Source organism: Dacryopinax primogenitus, assembly GCF_000292625.1.
Source record: "Dacryopinax primogenitus strain DJM-731 SS1 chromosome Unknown DACRYscaffold_13, whole genome shotgun sequence".
NCBI classification, from domain to species: Eukaryota; Fungi; Basidiomycota; class Dacrymycetes; order Dacrymycetales; family Dacrymycetaceae; genus Dacryopinax; species Dacryopinax primogenitus.
The window spans coordinates 612,864-637,128 of NW_024467210.1; the positions used below are offsets into that span (position 1 = coordinate 612,864).

At 51.2% G+C, this 24,265-nt stretch overlaps 9 protein-coding genes across 9 annotated transcripts; 3 read left to right on the forward strand and 6 right to left on the reverse strand.

The window, feature by feature from the left end:
- Positions 1-247: 247 nt before the first annotated feature.
- Positions 248-2,645, reverse strand: DACRYDRAFT_109074 (uncharacterized protein; the record flags this gene model as incomplete). The annotated part of the gene is made up of 8 exons (XM_040768803.1): positions 248-275; positions 329-470; positions 519-698; positions 751-937; positions 1,390-1,552; positions 1,604-2,254; positions 2,327-2,391; positions 2,445-2,645. The coding sequence occupies 8 exons, from the start codon at positions 2,643-2,645 to the stop codon at positions 248-250; spliced, it is 1,617 nt and encodes a 538-aa protein (XP_040627233.1).
- A 414-nt stretch (positions 2,646-3,059) lies between these two features.
- Positions 3,060-3,968, forward strand: DACRYDRAFT_109075 (uncharacterized protein; the record flags this gene model as incomplete). The annotated part of the gene is made up of 4 exons (XM_040768804.1): positions 3,060-3,230; positions 3,288-3,607; positions 3,657-3,779; positions 3,827-3,968. The coding sequence occupies 4 exons, from the start codon at positions 3,060-3,062 to the stop codon at positions 3,966-3,968; spliced, it is 756 nt and encodes a 251-aa protein (XP_040627234.1).
- Positions 3,969-4,188: 220 nt separating this feature from the next.
- Positions 4,189-4,788, forward strand: DACRYDRAFT_23255 (uncharacterized protein). The gene is made up of 2 exons (XM_040773175.1): positions 4,189-4,650; positions 4,711-4,788. The coding sequence occupies exon 1, from the start codon at positions 4,206-4,208 to the stop codon at positions 4,416-4,418; it is 213 nt and encodes a 70-aa protein (XP_040627235.1). The 5' UTR covers positions 4,189-4,205; the 3' UTR covers positions 4,419-4,650; positions 4,711-4,788.
- Positions 4,789-4,969: 181 nt separating this feature from the next.
- On the reverse strand, positions 4,970-6,548 carry DACRYDRAFT_117346 (uncharacterized protein; the record flags this gene model as incomplete). The annotated part of the gene is made up of 5 exons (XM_040770364.1): positions 4,970-5,074; positions 5,341-5,633; positions 5,682-5,882; positions 5,932-6,375; positions 6,422-6,548. The coding sequence occupies 5 exons, from the start codon at positions 6,546-6,548 to the stop codon at positions 4,970-4,972; spliced, it is 1,170 nt and encodes a 389-aa protein (XP_040627236.1).
- Positions 6,549-6,982: 434 nt separating this feature from the next.
- On the reverse strand, positions 6,983-7,861 carry DACRYDRAFT_117347 (uncharacterized protein; the record flags this gene model as incomplete). Its single annotated transcript, XM_040770365.1, has 4 exons — positions 6,983-7,286; positions 7,338-7,488; positions 7,546-7,686; positions 7,734-7,861. 4 exons carry the CDS (start codon positions 7,859-7,861, stop codon positions 7,050-7,052), a joined length of 657 nt encoding a protein of 218 aa, XP_040627237.1. The 3' UTR covers positions 6,983-7,049.
- A 96-nt stretch (positions 7,862-7,957) lies between these two features.
- Positions 7,958-8,807, reverse strand: DACRYDRAFT_23256 (uncharacterized protein). Its single transcript, XM_040773176.1, has 5 exons — positions 8,655-8,807; positions 8,484-8,603; positions 8,295-8,425; positions 8,193-8,245; positions 7,958-8,139 (listed from the first exon to the last, which is right to left on the reverse strand). The coding sequence occupies exons 1-5, from the start codon at positions 8,788-8,790 to the stop codon at positions 8,136-8,138; spliced, it is 444 nt and encodes a 147-aa protein (XP_040627238.1). The 5' UTR covers positions 8,791-8,807; the 3' UTR covers positions 7,958-8,135.
- Positions 8,808-9,302: 495 nt separating this feature from the next.
- On the reverse strand, positions 9,303-10,499 carry DACRYDRAFT_109079 (uncharacterized protein; the record flags this gene model as incomplete). Its single annotated transcript, XM_040768805.1, has 3 exons — positions 9,303-10,013; positions 10,065-10,267; positions 10,316-10,499. The coding sequence occupies 3 exons, from the start codon at positions 10,497-10,499 to the stop codon at positions 9,303-9,305; spliced, it is 1,098 nt and encodes a 365-aa protein (XP_040627239.1).
- A 6,787-nt stretch (positions 10,500-17,286) lies between these two features.
- DACRYDRAFT_23257 (uncharacterized protein) lies at positions 17,287-18,138 on the forward strand. The gene is made up of 3 exons (XM_040773177.1): positions 17,287-17,732; positions 17,785-17,940; positions 17,996-18,138. Exons 1-2 carry the CDS (start codon positions 17,526-17,528, stop codon positions 17,902-17,904), a joined length of 327 nt encoding a protein of 108 aa, XP_040627240.1. The 5' UTR covers positions 17,287-17,525; the 3' UTR covers positions 17,905-17,940; positions 17,996-18,138.
- Positions 18,139-18,293: 155 nt separating this feature from the next.
- DACRYDRAFT_23258 (multidrug resistance-associated ABC transporter) lies at positions 18,294-23,893 on the reverse strand. The gene is made up of 11 exons (XM_040773178.1): positions 23,564-23,893; positions 22,595-23,513; positions 22,126-22,536; positions 21,069-22,067; positions 20,958-21,018; positions 20,278-20,908; positions 20,179-20,227; positions 19,804-20,124; positions 18,815-19,751; positions 18,689-18,763; positions 18,294-18,635 (listed from the first exon to the last, which is right to left on the reverse strand). The coding sequence occupies exons 1-11, from the start codon at positions 23,834-23,836 to the stop codon at positions 18,368-18,370; spliced, it is 4,944 nt and encodes a 1,647-aa protein (XP_040627241.1). The 5' UTR covers positions 23,837-23,893; the 3' UTR covers positions 18,294-18,367.
- Between the last annotated feature and the right edge of the window lie 372 nt (positions 23,894-24,265).

Below are 24,265 nucleotides of genomic sequence, written 5' to 3' on the forward strand. Positions count from 1 at the left end.
CTTAATGTCATCTCGATGTAAGAAAGTCTTTCCAAGTTCATTGCAGCTCTTGCTTGTGAATCGAAGTTCGACGGCAATCCGATTACCTCATGCTCAGGTAGGCTGTCCACAGAAGTGGTCGGGATGTTGCCTGATATCATCGGCATTTCACGTTGTTGTTGAATGCGCCACGTGTGAAGTAGGGGCAGTAGCCTGGGCCGGAGTCGATCGGCTTCTGTATCGTCTCCGTCCACCCCATCCGTACGCTTCAGTTCATCCAGTGCCTGTTGAACTGCCTGCCTAAGACGAATTGAGTCCTCCACCGAATTCCAAAAAAAGTTTCGCTTACAGACACTCCTCCAATGCAATGCCAAGCTGGATGAAGGAGACAGAGTCTCCCCTCTCTGCCCTTCCTATCGCGGCGGCAATAGACTCCAATGCGGTTTCTTCTTCATCACGCAACCGGTCAGCCGCGTGTCTTTGGGAGGGTACTGACGTTTTCTCAGCGTTTGATATAAACGTAGGTGGGTTGAACACACCTGCTTCATCTGGAAATCGGTAAACACTGCAGAATGACCCATCTGTTCTCTCCAAGTATTCTGGTTGCACCTTCCATCGATCAACCCGAGGACCAAACGCAACGCTAAGATTGTCGAAGTACTCCTGGCAGTGTTGCAAATGTTTCCTCGCGGAGATCATTCTTCGACATAGAAACGGTACTGCGAGCAATCATTAGACACTCACCGGACATGTGGGTTCCCGATAACTCACTCATATCTCGTTGTTTCTTCCAATTCCAGTCGGTAAAGTGAGCTTCCAGGCAGTCCAGACGATGGCCCGGATTCATCTCCTTGGTACTGCCCCCAAGTTGGTTATGCTCCGCCCAAGTCCTCTCAACTCCCTCCCCATCCACCCCAGCGGCTCCCAGTTTGAACGAGAGAGAGAAGCGATGATGACACTGCTCGCGATGAGCGTATTCATGCATTTTGGGTACGACGAACGTAATGTGGTCCCAAAGCGGCACCAGATGAGGAAATCGCGATTTCATCCTTTCTTTCCACTTCGGCGACCACATACATCCCAACTCATACGACAGATATATGACTGGCAGGGTCTCAGCCCCTGCAATAGCTCCTGCGAAAGCGTAATCGACGTTCGAGAACCTTGCCAATGTCAGCATGGTATATTTGATGCTTGGTTTAAGGGACACACCTTTCCCCGACCTGCAAATCCACCGTTCCACCCGGTCTGTATAAGCTGTGGCGTAGGCAACTCCAGGAATACACGCCGGACGAGCGGTATCCGACGTTGCCCTGGAATAGCATCGACGTTTTAAACCTACTACAAGTTTAAGCCTGGCTACGGTCTCAGCAATGATTCCCACCTTTCCTACTAAGTGGATCTACGTACCAATTTCATGTCTTCGTGGGTTCGGATATAGTTGGTGAAATGGGTCTGGTCTGGGAAAAATCCTCGACCGCGTAGCAGGCCCACATCATTTGCGTCAACATTTTTCTTCTTCGCTGAAAGGGTGAAGTTCCCATCTCCACCAAGATACAGAGCGACCAGATGGCTATTATTGAGTCAGACGCTCACATCCAAACAAAAATCAGATGGTACGCACGGTTTGGCTGGGTCAGCCTTTGCCAATTCTTCCTCGGTGATATTAATACCGAGCTGGGGGCATGCTGGACAAAGCGGACTGCGAACCCGGGTAGCTGCGAACGGAGGAAGATTGTTCGTGATACCATGGGCCTCCCCACAGCGCCGGGACGCTTCCAGGTCCATCCAAATTCGGCTTGCGCGGAGAAGCTCTCGATAGCGATCGTTGGTGGAGGCCGGGACGATGTCGCTGGTTTGTCTTACGAGCTTTGCATAATAGTCATACGCTGACTTCTTCGAGCAAAGCGTATGCATATGGAAATCTTTCATTACCGCAAAGCTGAAGGCCGTCTTCGGGTTGTCGAACGTCGCAGGGAATAGTTTGGCGCGAAGCAGCTGAACGTAGCGATTGGGACATCCGTAGCATTGGCAGAAGGACATCAAAACGTTGTGAATGCCATTTGCATAGATCACCACGAATGGTGTGAGGGCTGGGGGGGTTGATGCAGGACACGCCGCGCCGTTGTGTCCTAGACAAATGACGAGGCCCAAGTCGCGTAGTGACTTGCGCCTATAAAACTTTCTTTCCCATACCTCTGTCCAATGAAATGGATTGTGCACATGGGCAGTAACTTGACATGTGCCGCATAGAGGGAGCGCTTGAAAACAGTCCCTGCATCTCGTCGTCAGTTGCAAGGGACTGCCACACTGTGCGCATGTCGAGGCTGTCGTTCCTCCGTAGCACCGAACCACTTCTTCAATGATAATCGATCGTTTGACTTCAAACTTGGATATAAAATCTGAATACGCCTGCTCGCGTTGTTAGTGCTGGATTTAGTGCTAGCATGTCAAACTTCCCGTACCTCAGTTTCACCCGCCTTTACCGGCTCCTTCTGGGTCTTGGCATCGATTAAGGGAGGGGCCGGACGTTCTAGCTCCAGGTCCAGGAATGTGCCAATGGGGACGTCGGGCCGCTGCCCGGATCGTCTAACATTGCGCTTCTGAGGAGGAGAGGGACCGTCGATGACAAAAATATTGGGATTCTTGCGCTTCCTAGGACTCATGTCAGTAACTACGTTTGGTACGGCACGCAAGGTAGATGAGAACCAATTTAGAGGTATCCTCGCTCCAGAGTGTCATGCTATGCCGCTTAGGTTGCTGACCGACTGAGACTCTGACACCAACAAAGCTGCGCGGGACGGCACGAGAGCTGTGGACTTCTTTTGCTCCTTGCACAGCATTGGACCCTTGGTTCTCGCCACGTTGTCCCTTTACGACTGCCGTAATCTGACTCGTTACGTTAACACGAATGGGCCTCGACAAGTTTGAATACCGATTCTTCCTCCAGATACTCTTTGCTATGTCACGTCCATATCTCCATGCTTCTTCTTTACCTTCTGCGCACCCACAGCTCGTATAAAGTCTTTGGAATGCATGTGCGGTTTTGCACGACAATCTCTGCCTTGGGTGGGTGAGATATGGTGAACTTCAAGGAAGAGCACAGGCGATGGCTTTTAGAGCGTTTGCCTGCTTTCGGTGCTCATGCCGATAAACGTCAAGGCAAAAAATATGCGAGCAGTATTGCAACCGCGTTTCGGGCCCACTTCCCCGATTATGCCCCGAAGAGAGACGTCGATTCTGTTGACCAGGTATGAGAACATTTCTCTCTCGCTAACTGATATGTGCATTGACGTGATTGTTTGAAGCAAATCTACATTTTTTTGAAGAACAGTCGAGCGCACGCGGTTGATTTCCTACAGAAGTTATCTGTCGCACATGAGAAACACGCACCACTGATCAACCAAGCACGTGAACTGATGGTCACCGACATTCCCAACTTCGCGGATCGACTCGCTGAGCACGCCGTTAACACGAATAAACCCGTATTCCAAGCGCGACCTGAGTTCTTGAAGTCGTATTGGGAGAACGAACTTTCGGAAGAGAGACGCAGAGAATATCAAGAATCTGCAGAGCGCCGGAGAGAACAGGTCAAACAGTCGAACGCCGCTGTTCAGGGTACTCGAGGGTACGTTAGTCTTATCACTGCGTGGCATCAGTATAAATGATGAGCTCAGTGCGCCGGATACAATATTCAATACTATTGCCACGGTTCAACAAGCCCTGCAAGCGCGTTCTGGGTGGGTGTTCTTGACCTTGGCTGGAGGGCTCGACATGAGTGGGGCAAGAACCGCGACTCTGTGAGTGGCAATAGCACCCAAGCGTTCTATGGCTGAACACTCTGCAGAATTGATACAGGCCGGACGCCTAGTGGATTGCGCTTCTCCGAGTTCCATTTGCGTTACGATACAGAGATTCATCGTACTTGGGTAGACTTTGTTAAAACCGCTGGTCCTCATTTTATGTCAAATACACTGTTGTTGTACTGAATCGATTTTCTAGTTCCAACCACTACCCATGACGCCAGTGCCCGAGTCTTGCCGACTCTTCAGCGAAATGCAAACAACTGTCCCGTCCTTCCGGCGCTAGAACCCGCTTGGAATCGTTTGGATATATCTGTGGTCTTAAACACCTTTTTGCGACACCTGCATTGTACGTGTCTGTGCTTGTGTTGGGTGGATTGTTACATGTTTTATCATTGCGTCTTAGAACATGAAATTGGCCAGATGGATATACAATGGGCAACGGTCAGAGTCAAGCCTGGACGTCTCCCGTCCAGGCTTTCTCTCTTGGACCCTCAAAACATGTCATTCGTTGATCTCCTCACCATGTATGAACATGTTCATGAGCAACAGATTCGGCACGGCGATGAGTTTAGCTTCTTCGAAAGCAGCGATCATTTACAGGCGAATCCTGAGACGTTGGTAAACACTGCTTAGCCTGCGTCGGCGGCCGTTCCCCTTCCCTGCACCGCCCTCGATTCCCGGCCTGTAGAAGACTCAATTGCACTGAGAGACCGTCAACAGTCTTCGAATGATCGAGCGTTCTCGCCTTTGGATGAGGATTTTGAACATCATCACTATTCATCCGTGCCTCCCGAACCTCTAACCCCCCCCCCTCCTAGTTCGGACGATGAATTCGACGCTCTTCAACACCATGAGGTGCCAGTGGGTGAGCACAAACACATTTGTTACGTATCATCTCCCCGTCCTCACTCAATCAACAATGCAGCAACGCATATACTGCCTGTTGGGCAGAAGGTCAACGCGCACCCTCTTCAGAAAGGCCGCAAGAAGCCAAAGGCAACACGCAAGGGGGGCTCTCAACGCACAGGAAAAGCAGCAAGAGGCCGAGGCAGGTACGGTGATCACAACATTCCCTGGTGCTCACGCTGATCAAACTGCAACGCAGACCTCCCAAACAATCTAACCTGCAGCGCGGTGCATACAAACAGAAGTAAATTGCAATCCCATAAACGATTGGAATGACATTAGCTGATATGAGCAGAAGTCCGTATCGAAGGCGGTTTGCCAAATGCAGTACCAGTGGGGCAGGTGCTCGAGTAGTGTACGGACAGAAGAGGACGCGCCTGGTACTGCACGGAAGCTTCCAGACACCATGTAGTAAACAAAGAACCATATTTGGATTTCACGTACACTAATCCCATAACATCTGCGTTTCGATATGCTTCACCTTTTTTTTGGAACGCCCTTCATAACTTTGTCTATAATGCGATTCCCTAAGCGCATGGTGCGCACGGAGTTCGGCCCGCGCCACGCCTCTGACACCCTTGAGGTTAGGTTTTGACATTTGAAGATGTCCGCATTGCACTCGTGCCTGGTGCCTGGTACCCTCACTTACACCTTCATCGAATGCGTCGTCCTGCGGTGAATTCCAGTCGTCGTCCTGTGAGTTCTCGTCTTCGAAATATTGAACGTCATTATTGTAGGTAGCCGAGATTGGAACTTTATCCTCATCGGGATCCTCATAGCGTCCAACGATATCTCGCCACGGCCGCCACAACGGGGCGTCTGGAATGGCCAACTTGCAAGATATTGTGAAATCCACGGTATATAGTTTGGCGATGTCTGAGGCGAGGAACGTCACCCCATTTGTACACTGCACAATGGGCGGATCGCTCAGATCCGCCTGGTCTCAGCTGATCTTAGATGGTTACTATCCAGTGCCATGGAAATTCGTACCTGGAGATAAATCACTGAACCGAAGTGTCCCGTCCCACATTCCTACGTTGATGGCCCACTGCGACACCGTTGACCATCGATACGGATGATCATGACAACCCGGTAAGGGGATATACTGCGTGATCCCCACCAACATCCGCTTCTGCTGCTTCAGGATCTTTGGAAGATGCCGCCAGAGACAATGCCCGCCCAAATTGATATCTATTCACCTGTTAAAACGATATCCCAGTGTAGTGACAAAGAGAAGCACCCAGCCAGAAATTAAAATCGTTGCGCAACAGGGCATTGCTGGCCTTTAGGGGAATATAATGCGGAGGGCGATCGGGCCAAGACCGTCGCGTTGGTGAGTGCGGATTGATGGGAATACGTTTTGCCACAGTGAAATGATAGAGGCCGTAACCGGGGAGGGGTACGTGTGAGCCGTCTGCCTTTTGGAACGTTCTGGTTTCCGGAACGTTCGATAGGTCCCAAAGGCTCAGAGCCCCTCCATCGTGCGTGATTCGTTCAGCGTAGGGGTCGACCAACTTCGGGGCATCGTGAGCGTCTCCCGATGAAGGAGGACGCTGAGGACAAGGGTATCCAGGCTCGAGGGGATGGAGAACATCGTGTACGCCGAAAGACGTGTCTTGGGTTGATACAAACCGACTTGCTCCTATTATGTACAGACTCTCAGCAGCTTCCCTGAGGAATAACGCTGTAGAATGTGAGATATTCGTGCACAAGTTGATTAGAACACGCACACGCTTCCACGTCGTCAGCTGCGCTCAGGAAACTGTTGACTGTCGCTTCCAAACGATTTCGGAACTGACGCCGTCGTACACAACCAGTGTACCCGAATCCAGACGTTTCAGGGGCGTCGGGGCGCATGGGTCTGCCTTGAAACAGAAACGAAGCCGAATCTTTACGTCGAACATTTGGAGGTAATGTGCCTTGAACACGTTGTGGTTCCACCAGTCTGTCAGCGTGCGGTTGACTGGGGCTGAACTGAGAGCATTTGACGCTCCCGGACCGACGCGTCGGTGCCAGGGGAGGTCGATCCTGCGGATGACTTGCTTTCTGGGTATCTGGTATCGGCAGTGGATGAAGATGATAAGGGGTCGCGTTAGACGCCAAGGCAAAGGACATCATGCACAAAGGACCGTTCAGGATAGATAATAAGGCAGACGCCGATCAGGGTGCCGTCGTCCATGCACTGCCATCAAGCACACTCCCTTAACGATGACTGTTCCCACAATACCTGTCTACGTACAGTTACTATTTAGGTCCTCTGTCTGCACGATAGTGATAACATGGAGATTGTCGTGATTGTGAAATATGCAGTACATGAACACGCAGGTAATGTGTAAGGAAACGCAAAGGAAGAAGTTCCTACTTCCTCCATGTATGGCTCATCTCCGCCATGCTTGCGGCTTCAACATGCGCGTCCTCGTCAGCCAGAACATTGATCTGGACGCCCACCCCATCCGCGGTCATGACGTCCGACTGAGCTAGGAGAGTTCCATCCTCGGGGGCCAGAGCGGACGACTCCGTAGACGCGAGTTCGCTGGAGGTTTGCGAGGAACATTCGAGAGAAGGGGTGAGTGGACCGCCGATAGGCTCCTTTGACTGGTATAGATGAGTATAAGTGGTGTGCGTGTAGAGTAACAATGTGCTAACCTCGGGGACCTGAAGAAGTTTGCTGCGTTCCATGCAAGCAATAGCAGCTGAAAGCACGTCATCTGGGTCTTCTACGACGTCCAGAGGCACAGGTTTACTCCGAATTGCTCCGGCTGACCCTATGAAGCTAATTGCGCTGATAATCACCATGCTATTCTCGATGAGGTGAGTGTCATTCGTTCGCAAAGGAGGACCGGTATATGCATACCGAATTCCGGACACTTTGCGATGAACGTGTTCGCTGATCTTGATAATCGATAGTGGAGCCAATTTCCTCTTCGATATGAGATCGTTCAAATTGGTGGTCAACATGACGGGAATGCTGGCGAACCCATCGCTGATCTCCAGCCTGTTGCGAGATGAGAACCGGTTTGAGTACAAGACGAGCGAACATACATATACTGCTCGCATCCGAAACCGAGGTCATTCTCATCTCGGATAGTGAGGACTTGGACAAACCGATTGGGGATAGGTTGATCTGCCAACAAAGCGGCACATGTACCTCTTTTCAGAGAGACGTACATAGTGGTATTCCAGAGAGTCGCGTTGATTTGCGTCCGGGTGACGATGCTTGCGTATTTAATAGACGTTATGGGGGACTAACGGGGGAGGATGTTGGTATTATATTGATTCTATAACACCAACAAAATTGATTACATATCATACGTATCGTTCCTCAGAGATCATAGGCTCCGGATGTCGTTTCATCATTACCGAAACAATCAGGTGGTATGTATCCGCTCCACGTGCTTCGTAAACGTGTCGTGGGATAAGCTAAGATGCAACACCGGTACCAAGTCACCTGTGAATTGCATAAGAGATCTATTACGACAGAGTGAATTGGTGATCGCGTACTGTGATTGATAGGATTGGGGGGTGGAGTCTGGACTGGAGGGACGATCTGTCCGCTACTCGACGTCAGTATGGGGCTGCAGGTCATAAGGACTGGGGAAATACCTGATACGCGGATGTGAGGATGGGAAAACGTCTCTCCATTTCATGAACCAGAGCCGCTGCGAGCTTCCGTATTTCAGAAGTTGACATGCGTCGGAGGGAGTGACTCGTAGCGTCTTGCCCAGGTTGATTCACTGATCAAGGATTGGGGCATCAGAAGCTGAATTAACAATGCTGCGCAGATGGACAAACCGGAGGACATAATCGTTCGATAGTGTAGCTCGCTGGTGACTTGATTAACCATTTGAACGAAGAGTAGGAGTTTCATTCGCCGAAGGGTGTCATTCCATCGGGGATGCAACGAGATCGCGTCTGCCATGGAATCAGGAAGGGGATGAGGACCTACGTGAGGTCACTACCAACCTGGGTCCATAGCGGATTGTAGGAATTGATGTGCAGGGTATAACATCATAACCGTCACCGGAAGGGGACGGGTTGATCCTGCTACACAGACGGTTGATTGAGGAGAGTCGGGCTGTGGGTGCGGCTGCCTGGCCATGGCTCCACCTGATCCTTCAACGTCCAGTGAGCTTTCCGTAATAGCGCAATGGGTCACCTCCAGGAAGGCAGATTCCATGGGAAGCAGATATGTAAAGCAACGTCAGATATTGCAAAGAAGGGAGTAGCCAAGCCAATGGAAAACACTTTTATTGGTCCCCGTTGCCGGCAAGCGTTGGGAATGCGGAGGCTTTATACCAGTAAGGCAAAGGGATCGTCACAAGCAGGCTTCGTTGTGACTAGCCTCTAAGACACGCAACTGAGATCGGGAGACGTTAAAACACCAATATCGAGCGGGGTTGTCAACGTCGATATGTGATTACATCCCATGTTACACCGCGAGGAAAGAAGGTAGGAAGTGAAGGTGTAATAGCGGACAATACACATGAAGCCGCCAGTGAGTGTCTCGACAGCCCATTATATTACAACGAAAACTCTCCCTGAATTCTACCGTGTCAAAGGAACCCCTATTGCGTATGCTTGTGAAGAAGGGCAGGACGATGGCGATGATTTCTAAGCGTCTTCGTGGACGAGATTACCCAGTGAAGCGCCTTTCAGAGTCGACCCTATCGCGATATCACTGCCTTCCTCATAGAAGTACACATGAAAGGCTTCCGGCAAATTGTCCGCGACGTCGGGGAGGGGATACTGCACGGGAAGTCGCCTATCCGCATAGCTTTCAAGCCAATTCGTCATGGAATCATGGTCTGACAACTGACTGGGATGCCAACTGTGCGTGGACGGGCTTTGAGGGAAATCGCCGGGCCGATCGTGCTCGTGCGCAAAGTTTTCGATTGGGATAGGCTGATTGGCAGGACGGGAAGGAATCTGGGGCGCAAGACCGGGATAAGAGCCGATAAGAGATTGCTCTGTTGTTATTGTCTGCGGTCTTGACGAGCTGGCGGATCCGAGGGTGTCGGGAATGGAGAAATTTCGGAGAACGCTACCAACGAGACGCATGATGTCGGCAGATGGCGAAGCTTGGTGAGCGGTAGGTACGCCTTCAGGAATAGACACTGGGGGCGACAGCATGACGGTAGTAAGTTCAACGTCTCCAGGTTGAATGGCCGCTGGTGTTGGGGTGGGACGCGGAGAAGGTTGGTGATATTGCATGGATGTTAACCCACGCTGGAAGGCAGCAATGACATTGACAGCACCGTCCGGAAGAGTGAGGCTGAAAGGGACGTCCAGGTGAGGTAGGCGGCCTGAATGGCGGTATCGATGCTATAACCTAAATATTAGAGGAAACACCAAATATTAGTGAAGGGGACTAACGTAGGATGTCATAAATTGATAGACCAAGTCGTGACCAACACGCACTGCGTCCAAAGGCATTTGAACACGGGCCTGACGATTCAACTCTGCGATAACGATGGCGAATAAGATATAGTGGAGACCATCCGCCGGTACCTGGTGCCAGTCGCCGAGAACATCATCGATGGCGTCCTCCTCGGGAGGTTGAAAAAGGCACAAACAAGCTGTTGAAATCATTCGTCAGCTATCTTGACTAAATAGAAAGATTTTACACAGGGCGGCGCGGACTCCGACTAGTCGCATCCACCTCCAGAGCTGGTTAAAGCCATGCCCCCACGATTGGGCCTGTATACGAGGAGGCGTTTCACTGAGTCGAGCAGAGAAGGTGTCGGGATCGAGGGATTGTAGACGGCGAACCTGGCTGTTACGTACGGCAAGCGTTCGGGGGTCGGCCATGTTTCGAGTACCTCAAGTGTACACCTGCGATGTCTTTAAGCCAGACGTTGACCGTGCCTTGCAGCATACACGCTGAGGCCTTGCGGACTCCTTAGCGAGGTGGCAAGACAGGATTAGTAGCTTCCAGAAGAGACGAAAAGTAGATATTTCTGTGTACATCGCAGAAAACCGGCGGATGTGCAGATAGAAGATGTACAGGCCGCCTTATCAACACGCCAGCATAGCGAGGGAGTCCTTGCGGAACACAACAATGCATGGGGACCCGTCAACAGCTTCGGCCGACATTGGCGGACGAGGACTGCCAGCGCAGTTTCACCTTTACCGCCACCTGGACGTGCAACCCACAACAACCCAAAGCTCAATCTGGTGCCCAACAGACAAGTCGTTTGATACCACCATGAGCGCCACAGTGAGTGAGGGCTTGTTGTTGACAGGTTTCACGGAGCTGATAACTTAGGAATTGCTGAGCGACATCGACCAGAGGAGAATTGATGACGTGGTTGACCAGGTGCAGATGTACCTTGAGACGTCCCGTGCGTTGGGTGGTTATCGAGGAGTGCTGTACTAACGTCAAGGGAGTATTAGACGAAAGATTGCCCACCTTGTATCGAGCGATATCGCCAGATCTTCGTCGCAAGATTGTTCTCAGTCGGGCCCTCGGCGCGGTCAGGCAGCACGAAACGTGGACAACAATGTTATGCAATATGTCCAACACCCCATCTGGCAAGGTGGAAGACATCTGGCGCACACATGCGCTGGATGTGCTGCAAACGTTCCAGGTCAGCGGTTAACCCTGGGTTTCGTGGAACGACTGACACGTTGACTAACAGGAATGCGGAGTCACTACCCATCGTCTCTCGGTTTAGGCAGTCAAGGAGGTGGAGAGTATATTAGACGCTGGCAAAGATATACGCACGGGAGTGTGAGGGGATGATATTGGCGTCAATGTGGGGACGGCGTTGCGGAATTGTGAACTCTCTTTCTCAAAGCGTGTCTGGTGAAGGCAGTCTTCATTGCGAGCTGAAGTTTATTATGTACACACGTATGGAACGAATAGATGGGATTGTGGACAACTTCGGTTTCAGGAGCAGTGGCACTAGACGTTTGCTTGGACAGAATACAGAGCATTGCGTAAGACGAAGTGACATTCGAATAGTATTGTTCAATGTTAGTACAGCGTAATCACTTGTATTTGGTAGGGAATGTACGGAGAAAGGATATCTAAATCTGTCCAACGTCAGAGCTGAACGCGGGCCTGCGCTTCGATTGGACGACGTATGGGCGCATATACGTCATCAACGGCCCTCATCGCTGGAAAAACGATACGAATGAAGGAATTATTCTAACGCTAAAGATTGTGGATAAGGCTGGGGTATGTCAATGGGCCCAATGGCTCGATGAGTTCCCCTGACGTTTTGTAGAATAAGATGCTGGTCGGGTCGTTTGACCCCGTCGCAGTTGATCGCGTGATGGCAGAGGCAGCTGTGGGAAAGGTTCGAAGTAACCTCACATTGGAGGCCCGATTGTTACTCACGCATCGTTCTGCAGGTGATGAAACTCAGCAATGTGCGAGTGTGTCCAGTGAAGGAAGAATTTCGCGAGCCGGACATCTTACCTTTCCAAATGATGTTGAAGTACAATTCCAGTTTCTCATTCCCAAATTCTGTCGGTCGAAATGTCTAGAAAGCCGGACAATCTACTGCCTGGTTCTTAGGACTTCGAGATACCCGCCATGTCCATGCAGTTGACAGGCATTCACCTGCTCCGCGGGTTGGAATTCAAGTCTCGGGTGAACGTTCTGGGTGTGGTCCTGCACGTAGGGCAGGTGGCATCGTTTTCCCAAAAAAAACGTGTCGCTAGGGAAGTAGATGCCGATGGGGATGAAGGAGATGATACGGCGGAACGCCGCCGCCTCGAAGTACAGCTGGTGGACCAATCGCTCTTCGTTGTCCGCTTGACTCTCTGGGATCAAAAAGCAGACGACTTTAAGGGGAAGTGCGGGGACGTTTTGTTACTGAAAAAAGTTGTTGTGGTGAATCATGGTGGAGTGAGCTTGAACGCTTACAAGTTCACCAAACTGGAGTTCGAACCCAATATTGCTGGGGTTACTGAGTTGAAGGACTGGTGAGATACAGTAATACATGCGGCTTATCATTGACGATGCTCCAGGTACAAGGCATTGCCGCCAGAGCCTGCGCTGAAACACATGTCTTCTGGTTACAGTGCTTCTGCCGGCCTTCAGGACGGGATTGTTCCGCGGTCATCCCCCTTATCTATCAAGGACGTGTTGGAATCGAACCTGGGTCATGGTGCGAGAGTTGATACGTTCCACTTGGAAGAAGCTATCACTGGATTCGATCGTCAAACTCTCTACGAAGGATGCCGCCACCCGGACTGCAATAGGAGCTTGGAAAATCGTGAGCATGTCTGTGGAATTGCCAGTCATGCAGTTCAGACGCAGGACGACGGTGAAAAAACGTTGGTGGTGAGTAGTGAAGCCATATGCTTCCCAGACCGACTACTCAACTTTGCCAAGTTATAAGGTGGTGATGACTGTCGGGACGAAGGCCAAGGAAATGCTCAAGCTCATGGCATTCTCGCCCGTGGCAGACGAAATTCTGAATGAAGCACCGGAGGAGTTGGTGAAAATGAGAGTAGGTCTCTTCCCCGAAGATCCCAATACGTAACTGAAGCAACGCAGGACAATAACGAAGGCGGGTATGACGCACTATTGTCTTCCAAGCTTGGGGCAATTTACAAATTCACCATTCAAGCTCGCACTCGCCGCTGGAAGGTAACATTCATGCTCAGTACCACGTCGTCGCCGCCCACCTGAGAGAGGAAGACGAGGAAGAACAGGCCGTGGAAGAGGTGGAGGATGAGGGGGACGGGGACGGGGAGGAGGAGAATGCGGGGGCGAAATGGTCCTATGAGTTCTGAGAAGATTGTCTGCCCATTAGTCTGCTACGATAGATTACGCTTATGATTGTACAACTATGCAAACGTTACACCTGCCACCCATACTACGGACACCTATCCCGAATATCCTGAGATTATCCGGCGGATTATCCCACGGAGCGCTCGAGATTATCCCGAAGCGACCGTACCCAGAGCGCCCAGGGATTATCCAGTTTGGCGCTCTTAGAGCGTCTAGGATTATCCAAGTCGACTGAGTCGGCTCGAGCCATCGACAAGATGACCAAGTTTGCTGAAATAGTAAGTGAGCCTTCTTGGCGATACCGCTACTTACACAAGCCTGAGCAGGAAGATCAACGGTTACGGGAGCTCTATATGTACGGCAGCATCATTTCGATGTGAACCGCACTGGAAATGGTGGTCTCGAATATCAATCTCAAATTTGTCCTTCCGAAGGAAGCCGGGGTGCGTATCTGGTGTTGTGGTGATGCCCGCTGACGGACAGCTGAGCATGTATTGCAGATGGAAGTGCAGAAGGAGATTTACTGCTATCTCCTCGGTTGGCGATGCACGGGTTATAGGCTAGCTGCCTTGAATACAATGATGGTCCGCTTGCCCTCAGCAATGTTTGGATGGACTACCTAAGTCATGCGGGTAGACCCATCTTCAAAAGCCTGAAGTTTGCAATTGCCTTCGGCTTCCACAACACATCTTCAGCATCGCATCGCGACATACCCAGTTCAGACAAACGGTCGCAAGATATATGAGTGATAGACGTGGGCAGATGTTGAAGAAGGTGAGGAGTCCTATCGCTAACCAATGGCCAATGGCACTGACCCTCCGACTGCCTGAACAGCTGGAGGCAACTCTGGCCAATGACATCATCGACTTGGTGCATGAGCTAACCCTGCCTCACTTCCCTATGCACTTTCATCGATGGCATTATTCACGATTTGCATTTATGGTAAGCTTGACCTCCCTCTGAATGACCCAGACTGACAACACCGGTAGAGAAAGCTGCTTCGAGTATTCCACAAGTTCGGAGGTGGTGGGCAACCGACGGGGAGGAAGAGACATGCTCCAGCAAGAGGTAGGAAGGGTAAGGGGATTGCTACGGACTTGGGAGGGCTGGAGGAATCGGGTGATGAGAATGACAAAGAGAATGAGGACAACCCGGGGGGATTTCTGGGTTTATGTTGATAAAGAGATGGCGAAGATCTATCACACTTACCGAAGTGAGCCAGGAATGATTCCTCAGTGAGTGATGTACTGCCTACTGGTTCTGGGATCTAAGGGCTGTTAGAACCTTCGACACCATCTACAAGGAAGACAAGGCTGCGTTCACTTTGGCCACCTTGGGCTTGAGGTCAGCGCTGGTTCACCCTCCTGAAGGGGGATTCCCATGGCAGACTGCTGCAGAGTCGGCAGGATGGGCTGCTCACCAACCAAGTGGATCTCAGACCTGCATGACCTCTGGCCCTGCGAAGAGGAGGCACACAGAGCGGTGAGGGTAAGTCATTTTCATGATTTGGATGACTTGGGGCTGATATGGTGTTGTGGTGATGCTCATCAATAGCAAGATCGCAAGACGTTTGACAAGTGGGAAGGAGGATTGGGGTGCTTGGTGGTGTTGTGGTGATGCTCGACCATCAGCCCATTGTACATTGTTAATATTAATTAATGCTGTGGCGCTGTATTACAGCCAATAATCCGATGATACGGTGTTCCGAACGGAGCCAATATAATGATGGGGATCTGACCCCGGGGAGACGGTCCGAGGAGCCGGGAACAGAAAAGGATTCACAGAGAAATCGGGACAGAACTATTCCTCTGTGAAGCCACAAGCCTATTCTTTCTCAAGTGCCGAGAATAACCGGTTGCGGTCCGATTCGGCGCATGTGTGTACCGAACCCGCTTGAAGCATGCTCCGGGGCCCCGCATTGAGTATTCTGGGGAACTGGGGTCATCACATGGTAAACAAAGGACAGGTAATACATACAATGCTGTTGAAATGATTGATTAACGCCGAGTGGCACAGGTAAGCTTATTGAGCCTCTCCGTCCCCGGTCCGGTCATGCGCCACGTCGGCGTAAAGATGTGGCGGTCCCCTGAAGTCGGTCCGGGTTCCGGGTCTTCTGTCATCCCACAAGTTCCCCCGCAGTTTTCACCTTCCTAAAACTAAATGAAGCTTAGCATGCCACAACCAAAAAAAACCTACAAATGTAGGGGGGTTCTTGTTCCATGGTTTCGACCAGTATGGACAATTGGTTGGTGGGATCAGGCATATGCTCGTGCAGAAGGAGAAACGGCAAAGCAGAGTTGGCTTGTTTGACCAAGCAGAATGAATTTGGCAGCCTAATAGGGGTTTCTCGCAGGAAAGCAATTGTCGTGAACAGCCTCTAGTATTCTTTGGTCGGTCTAGGGTCTCCATCGGTGACAACCTAATCAGTTTGCAGCGGTTCCATGAGAGTGTGAGTGGGGTTAGTCGTTCGGGCGGCGTCTATCTCTGCGAAGCTTGGACAAAAGGCAAGTCTTCTTCCTGCAACAGATGTTGTTGTGACATTTCAGCGGACACCTCTGATATGCATAACGCCCTCTGAATGATTCCTCTCATTAATGCCCTGGAAAAGTTTGAGGCGATAAGAGCAAGCATTCGCCGTATAGAACCCGTGATCCTGTGGCATATATATGGATACGGTACGCGAGAGCGTAATGGCGAACGTGTCGGCGTCTCCGCTAGAGTTCGTGATTCACCGCTAAATATTTTTAGCTAACACATGTAGTTTGGATGAATATTATTGTCCCGCGGGACATGCCGTAGTCTATTGAACGTTTTTCAGCTGTTAACGGCTAGACAAGGTACGAGAAAAGCAGCACACCTTTACCGTGGTTCAGATCTACACCAGGGCATATTTCACCAAATCTGATCATAATTCCTATTTCTGCCCGCTGGCTGACTTCGCACCAGTGGTACAAGAGTGTGTCCACGCTCGTTCACAACTTGCTACACTGGCGTGCGCCCGCCAACGAAAGTTTCGCAGCAGAACGCTGGGCAGCATGCTGATATATTCTATCTTCCTATCTCGTCATCGAGAAGGATCGGGGAGCCCGGAAGGAATATGCATCGTTGATTATGGTTGATTGAAGCGACACACGAGCTGACGATAGTACGCGATGCATGCGAGCTGCTGGCACATCATACGGAGTAGAACTGGTGCATCTTCGGTAAATACGATGAAAAGCAAATGTACGTGTACCTCACTCACCACTTCGGACACTGATGTTCCAAGTTGAATGTCTGCAATGCCCGCGCAAGGCTCCTTTCAAACGTGGAGCCGAGCAGAACAGTGAACTGGTTTCTGCCGAAATGTAGAATGAGCCATTAGAAACCGCCGCTGTAAGGCATTCTACATTGCAGTCAGTGTTGTGTTATACATGGCATCCTGGTGAGGAACTCACCCTGTTAGCACTCTTTTCTAGTGATCTTCGCCGACTCCTGCTTTTATCCATTCCAGCCTTGGATGTTGCACAAACGACGATCTTGCCACCTACATTAATATATTCGGTGTCGTGTTCAGCACGATTGGACAGTCGTCTGCGTGGCTTGAGCAATAAACGGCCGGATCGGCATCCGTCTTGAATGTTGCTAGACGACATCGTCCATTATGTAGAAGCCATTGTTACACAGTGTATATTGGCAGTTATTCCGCCAGAATATTCTAAGCATGTTACTTGTTGGTATGTCGACGTGTGAATGGTCATGAGCAGTTGAAGGCTCGTCGATTTGGTCTCTGCGCGGTAGGAATGAGTGGCGAAGCAAACACCTGACTTAGCGCAGAGGCGCAGGCCGTCCCCACCACCACGCTGGCTCCGAACGTCGACGGCGCGACTCCAGCTCCAATCCAGCACCTCGCCTCCACCACTCAGTCTGAAGTGGCTTATACACAAACACTCAAAGCACCGGAGGAACGTTATCTCACATCTCAAGTGTCGCGTGCGCCCACGTGATGAGGCGAGTCTGTCTCGGTAAACAGCGGGATAGCAAGATCAACCCGCCCATTCCTGGCTCTAGCTCTAGGACTTGTGCCCAAACACTCCGCGAACCTCATCATGTCAAGTCTTGCGATGAGCACGGACACGGTATTGCCTGTAGCGCCAGACTATGCGATTGGTTATTCGACGACGGAGCAGGAAGCCCCGATTGGGAACGACGGGGGGACGCCGGTCGTGGAGGAACCCTTGCGTCGCGCGGTCAATCCATTCTTAGCGGACCTCATCTCTACCATCCGCGTCCAAGGACTCGATCGTGATCCGGAGGTGCGTTGGCTTTGTGGGCCCATGGCCGATGCGTTGACTGAAGCATGGACAGGTTGCAAGCATCTTGCACAAATTACTCTGTGGTCCGGATGAGGTCACAACATTCATCACCGAGCTCGAGCAGACCGGCATGAGCTTCCAGTCCATGAGCTTGCGCGAGAACAAGAGCTAGACGAGGTGGATGCCTGTGGTGCTTCAGATATATTCGGTGCGAGTTCACACCATGGTACGCAATGATTCTCGGGACCTAACCCTTGCCCTAGACGTAGCCCGAGCACCCACTGTGTTCAGTAAACGGAGGCCGCCAAAAGGGTGGAGGTGTTCAGGGAAGAGAGCATGGCGCGGGAATATTTGTGTATTTACAAGCAACAGGATATTCGTTTCTGAGAATGCTATGATGTATTACGGTGGTGAAATTTGCCCAAGTGCTGTGAGGGCCAGGTGGAAGGAAAGGGCGTCGGCATTTACGTACACCCGACACTTGTGGGACACGACTGAATTTCTAACAACCAACACAACCTTCTATTGCTAGAGAGATCGAGCTACAGTACTGCGTGATAATCCAAGTGGATGGCTCCAAGAAGGCCTCCCAACCACGGGGACTATGGACATGAAAAAATAGACAAAATGAGGTTCTAAGCCTCCACACTCCGCGCGACAGCAGCATCCTCGGCCATCTTTTTCAACACATCAAACTCGGTCTTTCCCGTGCTCTTGCACAATGCATAGAACATCGACGATGGGTTCGCAAGCAAGTTCACGGGCTCGTCGAACTCCGCAATACGTCCCTGGTCCAGCACCAAGACCTTGTCATAGTCAATAACAGTTCTTAGACGATGGGCAATCGTTAGGATGGTGCTATCAGCAAACTCATCTCTGATAGTCTTGCCAATCAATTCATCGCTGTATATATTATCAGCGAATCTCAATGGTAGGTAATGGAATCAAAAGCGTACGTCTGATAGTCTACACTCGCTGTAGCTTCATCCATCAGAAGTACCTTGCTACGCCGCAAAATTGCACGAGCCATACTGTACAAACTGATCAATTCCCATTCGCAATTCAGTAGTAAAATGCCTTACCAAATGAGCTGTTTCTCACCAGCTGAGAAATTCTCACCTCCCTCTGCAACATTGGACTCCAAGTTCTTGAAGACATTGACATTCACTTCACTTTCTCCGTTCTCACTGCCTGCTCGTGACGTTGAAGGCTCATCGTCAACCGGAGGGAGGAGATGCACACGTCTCAACGCCTCGAAGATTTCTTGATCCTCATACTCATCAAATACGTCGAGGGTTGACCTGAGAGTGCCAGAGAAGATAGTAGGGTCCTGCGGGATGATGGTGATCCTGGATCGCAGATCCGTAAGGCCGATCTTAGTGATGTCGATGCCATCGATCACGATCTTGCCTTCATATGGCTCGACGAAGCGGAAGAAAGAAAGCGCTAGAGTACTCTTGCCACATCCAGTCCTGCCCAACACGCCAATCTTCTGCTTGGCTCCCACAGAGAAAGTCAGACCATGCAACACGTTCGGAAGGTCAGGAGCGTAGCGAACGACCAGGTTATCGACGTCGATGTTGCCCTCGGCGGGCCATGATGCTGGGGGACGGGACTCGACGAACTCGGCAGGTTCTTGATCCACCTCAGAGAACTCGTTCACCCGCTCGAGCGCAACCATGCTCTGTTCCAACCCTACGAAGCGGCGAACCATGAACAACAGATCATTCATCACATTAGACGCAAAAGCTAGCGCGAAACCAGCGAATGAGGCGTCAATGTTGCGATTGAGGAGTATGACCAGAGCTGTGACACCAACGACAGCAGCTGAAAGCAAATTAAATCGAGCAGAGAGCCACCGGTTGACGGACCACATCCAGTAGTAGGGATTCGTATTGGTATCAACCAGTTGAAGCATCTCACGCAGGATCTTAGTGGAGGCACCAAAAGCACGCAGCACCCCCACACCGGAGATGGCATCGCCATAGATGGTATATAATGGCGACTTAGTGACCGAATCTAAACGCAGAAATAAGGCCCATGAGGACGATTCGTACACAATATGACATACCAAGACGACGCATATCACGAGCTGTTTGGCCGTATAACTTTGCAACTTGATAATACAGGAAGCCGAGGAAGCATGCTGCCACCATGAAGCCAACGCCGCCAACGTAAGAGACCGTGATGAATGTGGTCACTACATTCAGTCCATAGAAAAGTGTTCGCCCGAAGTTGTCTGCTAGAGACGAGTCCAAACCTTCAAAATCCTTGCCGAATCGGTTGAGAAGACGGCCCCGGCTGACGGTATCATGGAACCGGATCTTGGCAAACAGCACTGCTTCCAAAAGACGCTTGTAAAGGACAGTGGACGCGTGAATAGACCCCTCATCTAATTGGAAATTGGTCAGCCCAAACATTCATGTAGGATAATAAATATACTTACAGACCACAAGGAGCCGTGCGCTCATTATGATGAGAGCAGCAAGACTCAACTATAGCACCGTTAATGTCACTCAGAACATCGTGAACGAAATACACATACTATACCGTAGATACCAACATAAAATATTGGAGAATGAGTTGCATCCTGATTCATGCCGTTCGCCGACCAATACCGGAGCCAAGCATTCTCCACCACCGGCATGGCGGAGCTGACAAGCAGAGCGATAACGAAGAGGGTCCAATAGAGCCAATTGCCGCAAGCATGAACGTACAACAGCCAGATCTTCTTTCCGATGCGGCCAACAGCACGACGTTCTTCTTCTACGACTTTACGCGGTCCTTTCTTCGCAACCTTCTTATTCTCGCTGGATGGAGAGTTTGGCACAGCAGTAGATGTAGTCGAGTCCAATAGCGGCCCGGGCTCGTTCTCTTTTTCTTCTTTCGCCACCTCGTCGGCAACTTCCTCAATTGTCTCCTCCTTCAAAGCGACTTCCTGCTTCTTGGCCTCCTCCACATTCGCCTTCTCCAAACCCTCCATTATGTCAGAAGACCGGAAGTCATCCGGAGAGCCACTGAAGAGAAGACGACCGTTTTCAAGCGATACAACGTAAGAGGCCCCAGGGAGGCAAAGCTGAACATGATGCGAAACAAGGATGATCGTGCGGCCACGCATGAGTTCTCCTTTAAGGCATTCTTTGAACAGGTGGTGGGCGGTGTGGGCATCGACAGCACTGCATACAAATCAGATGTCTACTAGAGAGTGTTTCAAGCGACACGCACCTCAGCACGTCATCCAGCAATAACATTGCCGCCCTAGAGTAAACGGCCCTAGCAAGCGAAACTGTGGGGATATCAGTACTGCTCAAAATGGAGTGTGTTTCCAATACGTACTTCTCGCCTTTTGCCCCCCAGACAAATTGACTCCCCTCTCACCGATCTCCGCCATATCGCCATCCTCTAATATCTCTAGATCCGCCTCAAGGGCGCATACATGTAATGTCTTCTGATAACGTGCTTCATTGTACGGCAAGTTGAAGAGAATGTTGTCTCTAATGCTCGCGTTCTGCAACCAGGCGGATTGCGGGACGTACGCGACGACGCCCTGGACAATCCATTCCTCGTCCGGAATGCTACCGAGCTCAGAAGCTTGTGCAAGAGTATTCGCCGGCGTGCGAGGGCAAACGATCTGCCCGGCCAAAAGGTCCGCTTCACCGAGCATCCCGAGAAGAAGAAGGGTTTTTCCACTGCCCAGCTTGCCGCAAATCAAGCTCAGTTCGCCCGCGGGGAAACTCAACGTCAGATCAAGGAGAGAGAATTTGCCCCTCGGTGTAGGTGCGATACTGGGCGTCGCTGACGTGCCCATGTTCCGATCTTGTGGCCAGGTGATCGTAGCGCTGTTCAGCACGATGTTGCCATCCTTATGTAGGGACATTGGTGGTTGGATCTCCGCACTGCTGAGATACTTCTCGATACGCCGTACAGAGACAAGGGATTGCATCATGTTGATGAAGGTCTCCGGCAAAGCCGACAGGGCGAAACGGAGTTCATTGAACACACTGACGCTGGTGAAAGCGATGCTGGGTGTGAGGACTTGACCACGAATGACAGAGAAGTGCCAAAAGGATACGAGGGTTACAAGGACGGGAGAGGCGAGCCAGATGAATGTGAATGCGGTCTCGATGATATAATTCAGACGCTGGAAACGAAGTTCCTTCGCCCGGACAGCGAGCACGCGCTTTTCGGATGCTCGCTCCCACGCCATAAATTTGACCATTCGTATTGCACCGAGTAGCTCGTTCATCAACGCGACACGCTCGTCACGGGCCTTCATCAGGTTATCCTGCGCATACACGACTATCTTGGATGCCATATGGGAGAGAGGGAGGAACACTGCAAATATCAAGATCAGTTACACTACTTTTGGACGTATGGCACGAAGGTGACATACAGATAGACACCAGCAGGCCTAGCAAGCTCGACACACCCAACAAGTTGTACAGGAAGACGCTCCCTATAACGATTTCCACAGGAGCGTCGATGAGCGAGAAGAAATGCCACGAGAATTCGGACACGCGGTCCACATCGACCGTCATGAGGGTCACGACCTGCGCCTTGGAGGAGAATTCGGCCTCTTCTCCATCCTTTTCCTTCTCCTTCTTGTCCTTGTCGTCCTTTCCATCCTTCGTGCTGCCTGCATCGGACGCGGCGGGGGTGGCGCCTTCAGAGACGGGCGAAGAGGACGAGGACGAGGCCACATCTTTCCGAACAAGCGTTTTGGCGAAGAGACTCGTATTGAGCTGCACGCGAAGGCGCGTCTGAAGCGTGGTCGTGGAGATGCCCCACAGTTGGCCAGTGATCACTGGATGTATCAAATGAGCATACAATGATCAATATTGATTTCAAATGCGAAGGCTTACAGAAGTTTATCGAATTGCTTAAGAACAGTCCAAGCGCATACACCCACCCCCATCTTGGGTCCTCTCTCTCCGGATCCATCTCCAAATATCCAATCAATTGTCTTAAGAAGAGCGCCGGTGCGTAGTATAGCACTGCGCTCACGCTAGCGAGCACGATTTGGATTGTAAACGCGGTGGCATTGACGCGCATGATGCGGTACATCAGCTCCCATCCACTTCCTGGGGTCGGCTTCCACGAGCCAAACAAGGGTAGGCGGCGAAGACGTATTGTTTGCATAGCACGGCGCATGATGGTGTAGATCGTTGTAGCGCGCATGTCAGCGGGTACGATAGGCAGATCCCGAATCTCCAGGCTCTCGGAAGTGTACCCAAGCATGACCACAGGTGTGGTATAGCTGAATAGGAGGAAACCCGCGACGGAGGTCTGTACGATGCCGCAGACATTTTCTTTTGATGTGGGTGCGGAGGTTGCGAGCGTTTTGGCGCTATACACGTGCGAGGGGGGAAAGTGGAGAGGGGGACCACGGGGAATGGTAGAGACCAGTGACAAGAAGATCAGGTACAACCCGAGGACTGTGTACTGGAGTGGAGGGATGGCCGAGGCGAGATCAGGAGCGGCGGCTAAGACCTCGGCAAGTACTGCATCATCTGGCAAGAGAGCGCTCACGCCCAGCAGCAGCACTGCGGCCGCAGTGAGCGCGGATAGGTGGATAAGTCCTGCCCAATGCGCGCGCACCTCGGAGTCGGTGATGCTGTATGCGGCGAACAGTAGCAGGTAGATGGCGAGGGCAAGACGGAGTGCTGATGCAACGATAGGGTTTGGCGAGCTGGTTGAAGCAGCCAGTATGCCGACAGTGATAGCCTCGCAGGCAACAAGGAGGGCGAGGGTAACCGTGAGAGCGATCTTGCGCAGCCTTGTCTGAAAGAAGGTCAGAGTCGTATAAAGGAGCATACGTGAGGGGAACGCACCTGCTGCCAAAACGCATCTTCATCCACCGGTGTGCCGTCAAACAGATCCTCCGGTTTTGCAACCATGAACAGGTCCTCCTTCCCTTCCAACGGCTCTACTACAGTCTCCGACTCTGTTCCACTGTCATGTAGCTGGTCATTGAGGGATGCTTCACTTGATGTTTGTAAGCGAATTCGACCTATTCGAGGACGAGATAGAAGTAGAAGGATAGCTGACAGCAGCCCACCAGATGCGAGTGCAACAGCAGTGGGGAGGACATGGACGAATGGCATGCTGCGTTAGATGCTGGCTGTTGAATGCGTATGAACAGGAGACAAAATGAGCGAAAGGGCGATTGGTGCTATTGCGGTCTATATGTGGCAGTTCACGGCAGCGTTGGCCAAGGAGATTGTCTGCGCCAGGATGAGCGTTGTCACTATGACTCTGCTCTTGTACCAGATAGAAGAGATGACCAGGTCGAGGAGCACACGGGCAGAGAGTAAGGAGGGAGATAGGATGGCTAATCTTGGACTCTGTTGACCGTGTGGACGTTGGCTGTGGCGTGTGAGAGCTCATCGTCGTTTCACATGGCACTCGCCGCTGGTCATGCTCTCCGCCAATCATAGCTCGCCTTATAGCGCTTTGAAATTAAGAGCGTTTAAAAGAACTCATATCTGCACGCGGTCATTCCATAAATTTAATTTCTGGATAAGCAACGTAAA

Coding starts and splice junctions, on each gene's coding strand:
- DACRYDRAFT_23257 (XM_040773177.1), top strand. CDS start 17,526: ATGTCAAGTCTTGCGATGAGCACGGACACGGTATTGCCTGTAGCGCCA. Junction 17,733..17,784: donor GACTCGATCGTGATCCGGAG/GTGCGTTGGCTT, acceptor AAGCATGGACAG/GTTGCAAGCATCTTGCACAA.
- DACRYDRAFT_23258 (XM_040773178.1), bottom strand. CDS start 23,836: ATGCCATTCGTCCATGTCCTCCCCACTGCTGTTGCACTCGCATCTGGT. Junction 20,909..20,957: donor TTGCTGGATGACGTGCTGAG/GTGCGTGTCGCT, acceptor ATTTGTATGCAG/TGCTGTCGATGCCCACACCG. Junction 18,764..18,814: donor GGTGAGAAACAGCTCATTTG/GTAAGGCATTTT, acceptor CAGTTTGTACAG/TATGGCTCGTGCAATTTTGC.
- DACRYDRAFT_23256 (XM_040773176.1), bottom strand. CDS start 8,790: ATGGCCAGGCAGCCGCACCCACAGCCCGACTCTCCTCAATCAACCGTC. Junction 8,604..8,654: donor ACAATCCGCTATGGACCCAG/GTTGGTAGTGAC, acceptor ATTCCATGGCAG/ACGCGATCTCGTTGCATCCC. Junction 8,246..8,294: donor TCCTCACATCCGCGTATCAG/GTATTTCCCCAG, acceptor GACGTCGAGTAG/CGGACAGATCGTCCCTCCAG.
- DACRYDRAFT_23255 (XM_040773175.1), top strand. CDS start 4,206: ATGGATATACAATGGGCAACGGTCAGAGTCAAGCCTGGACGTCTCCCG.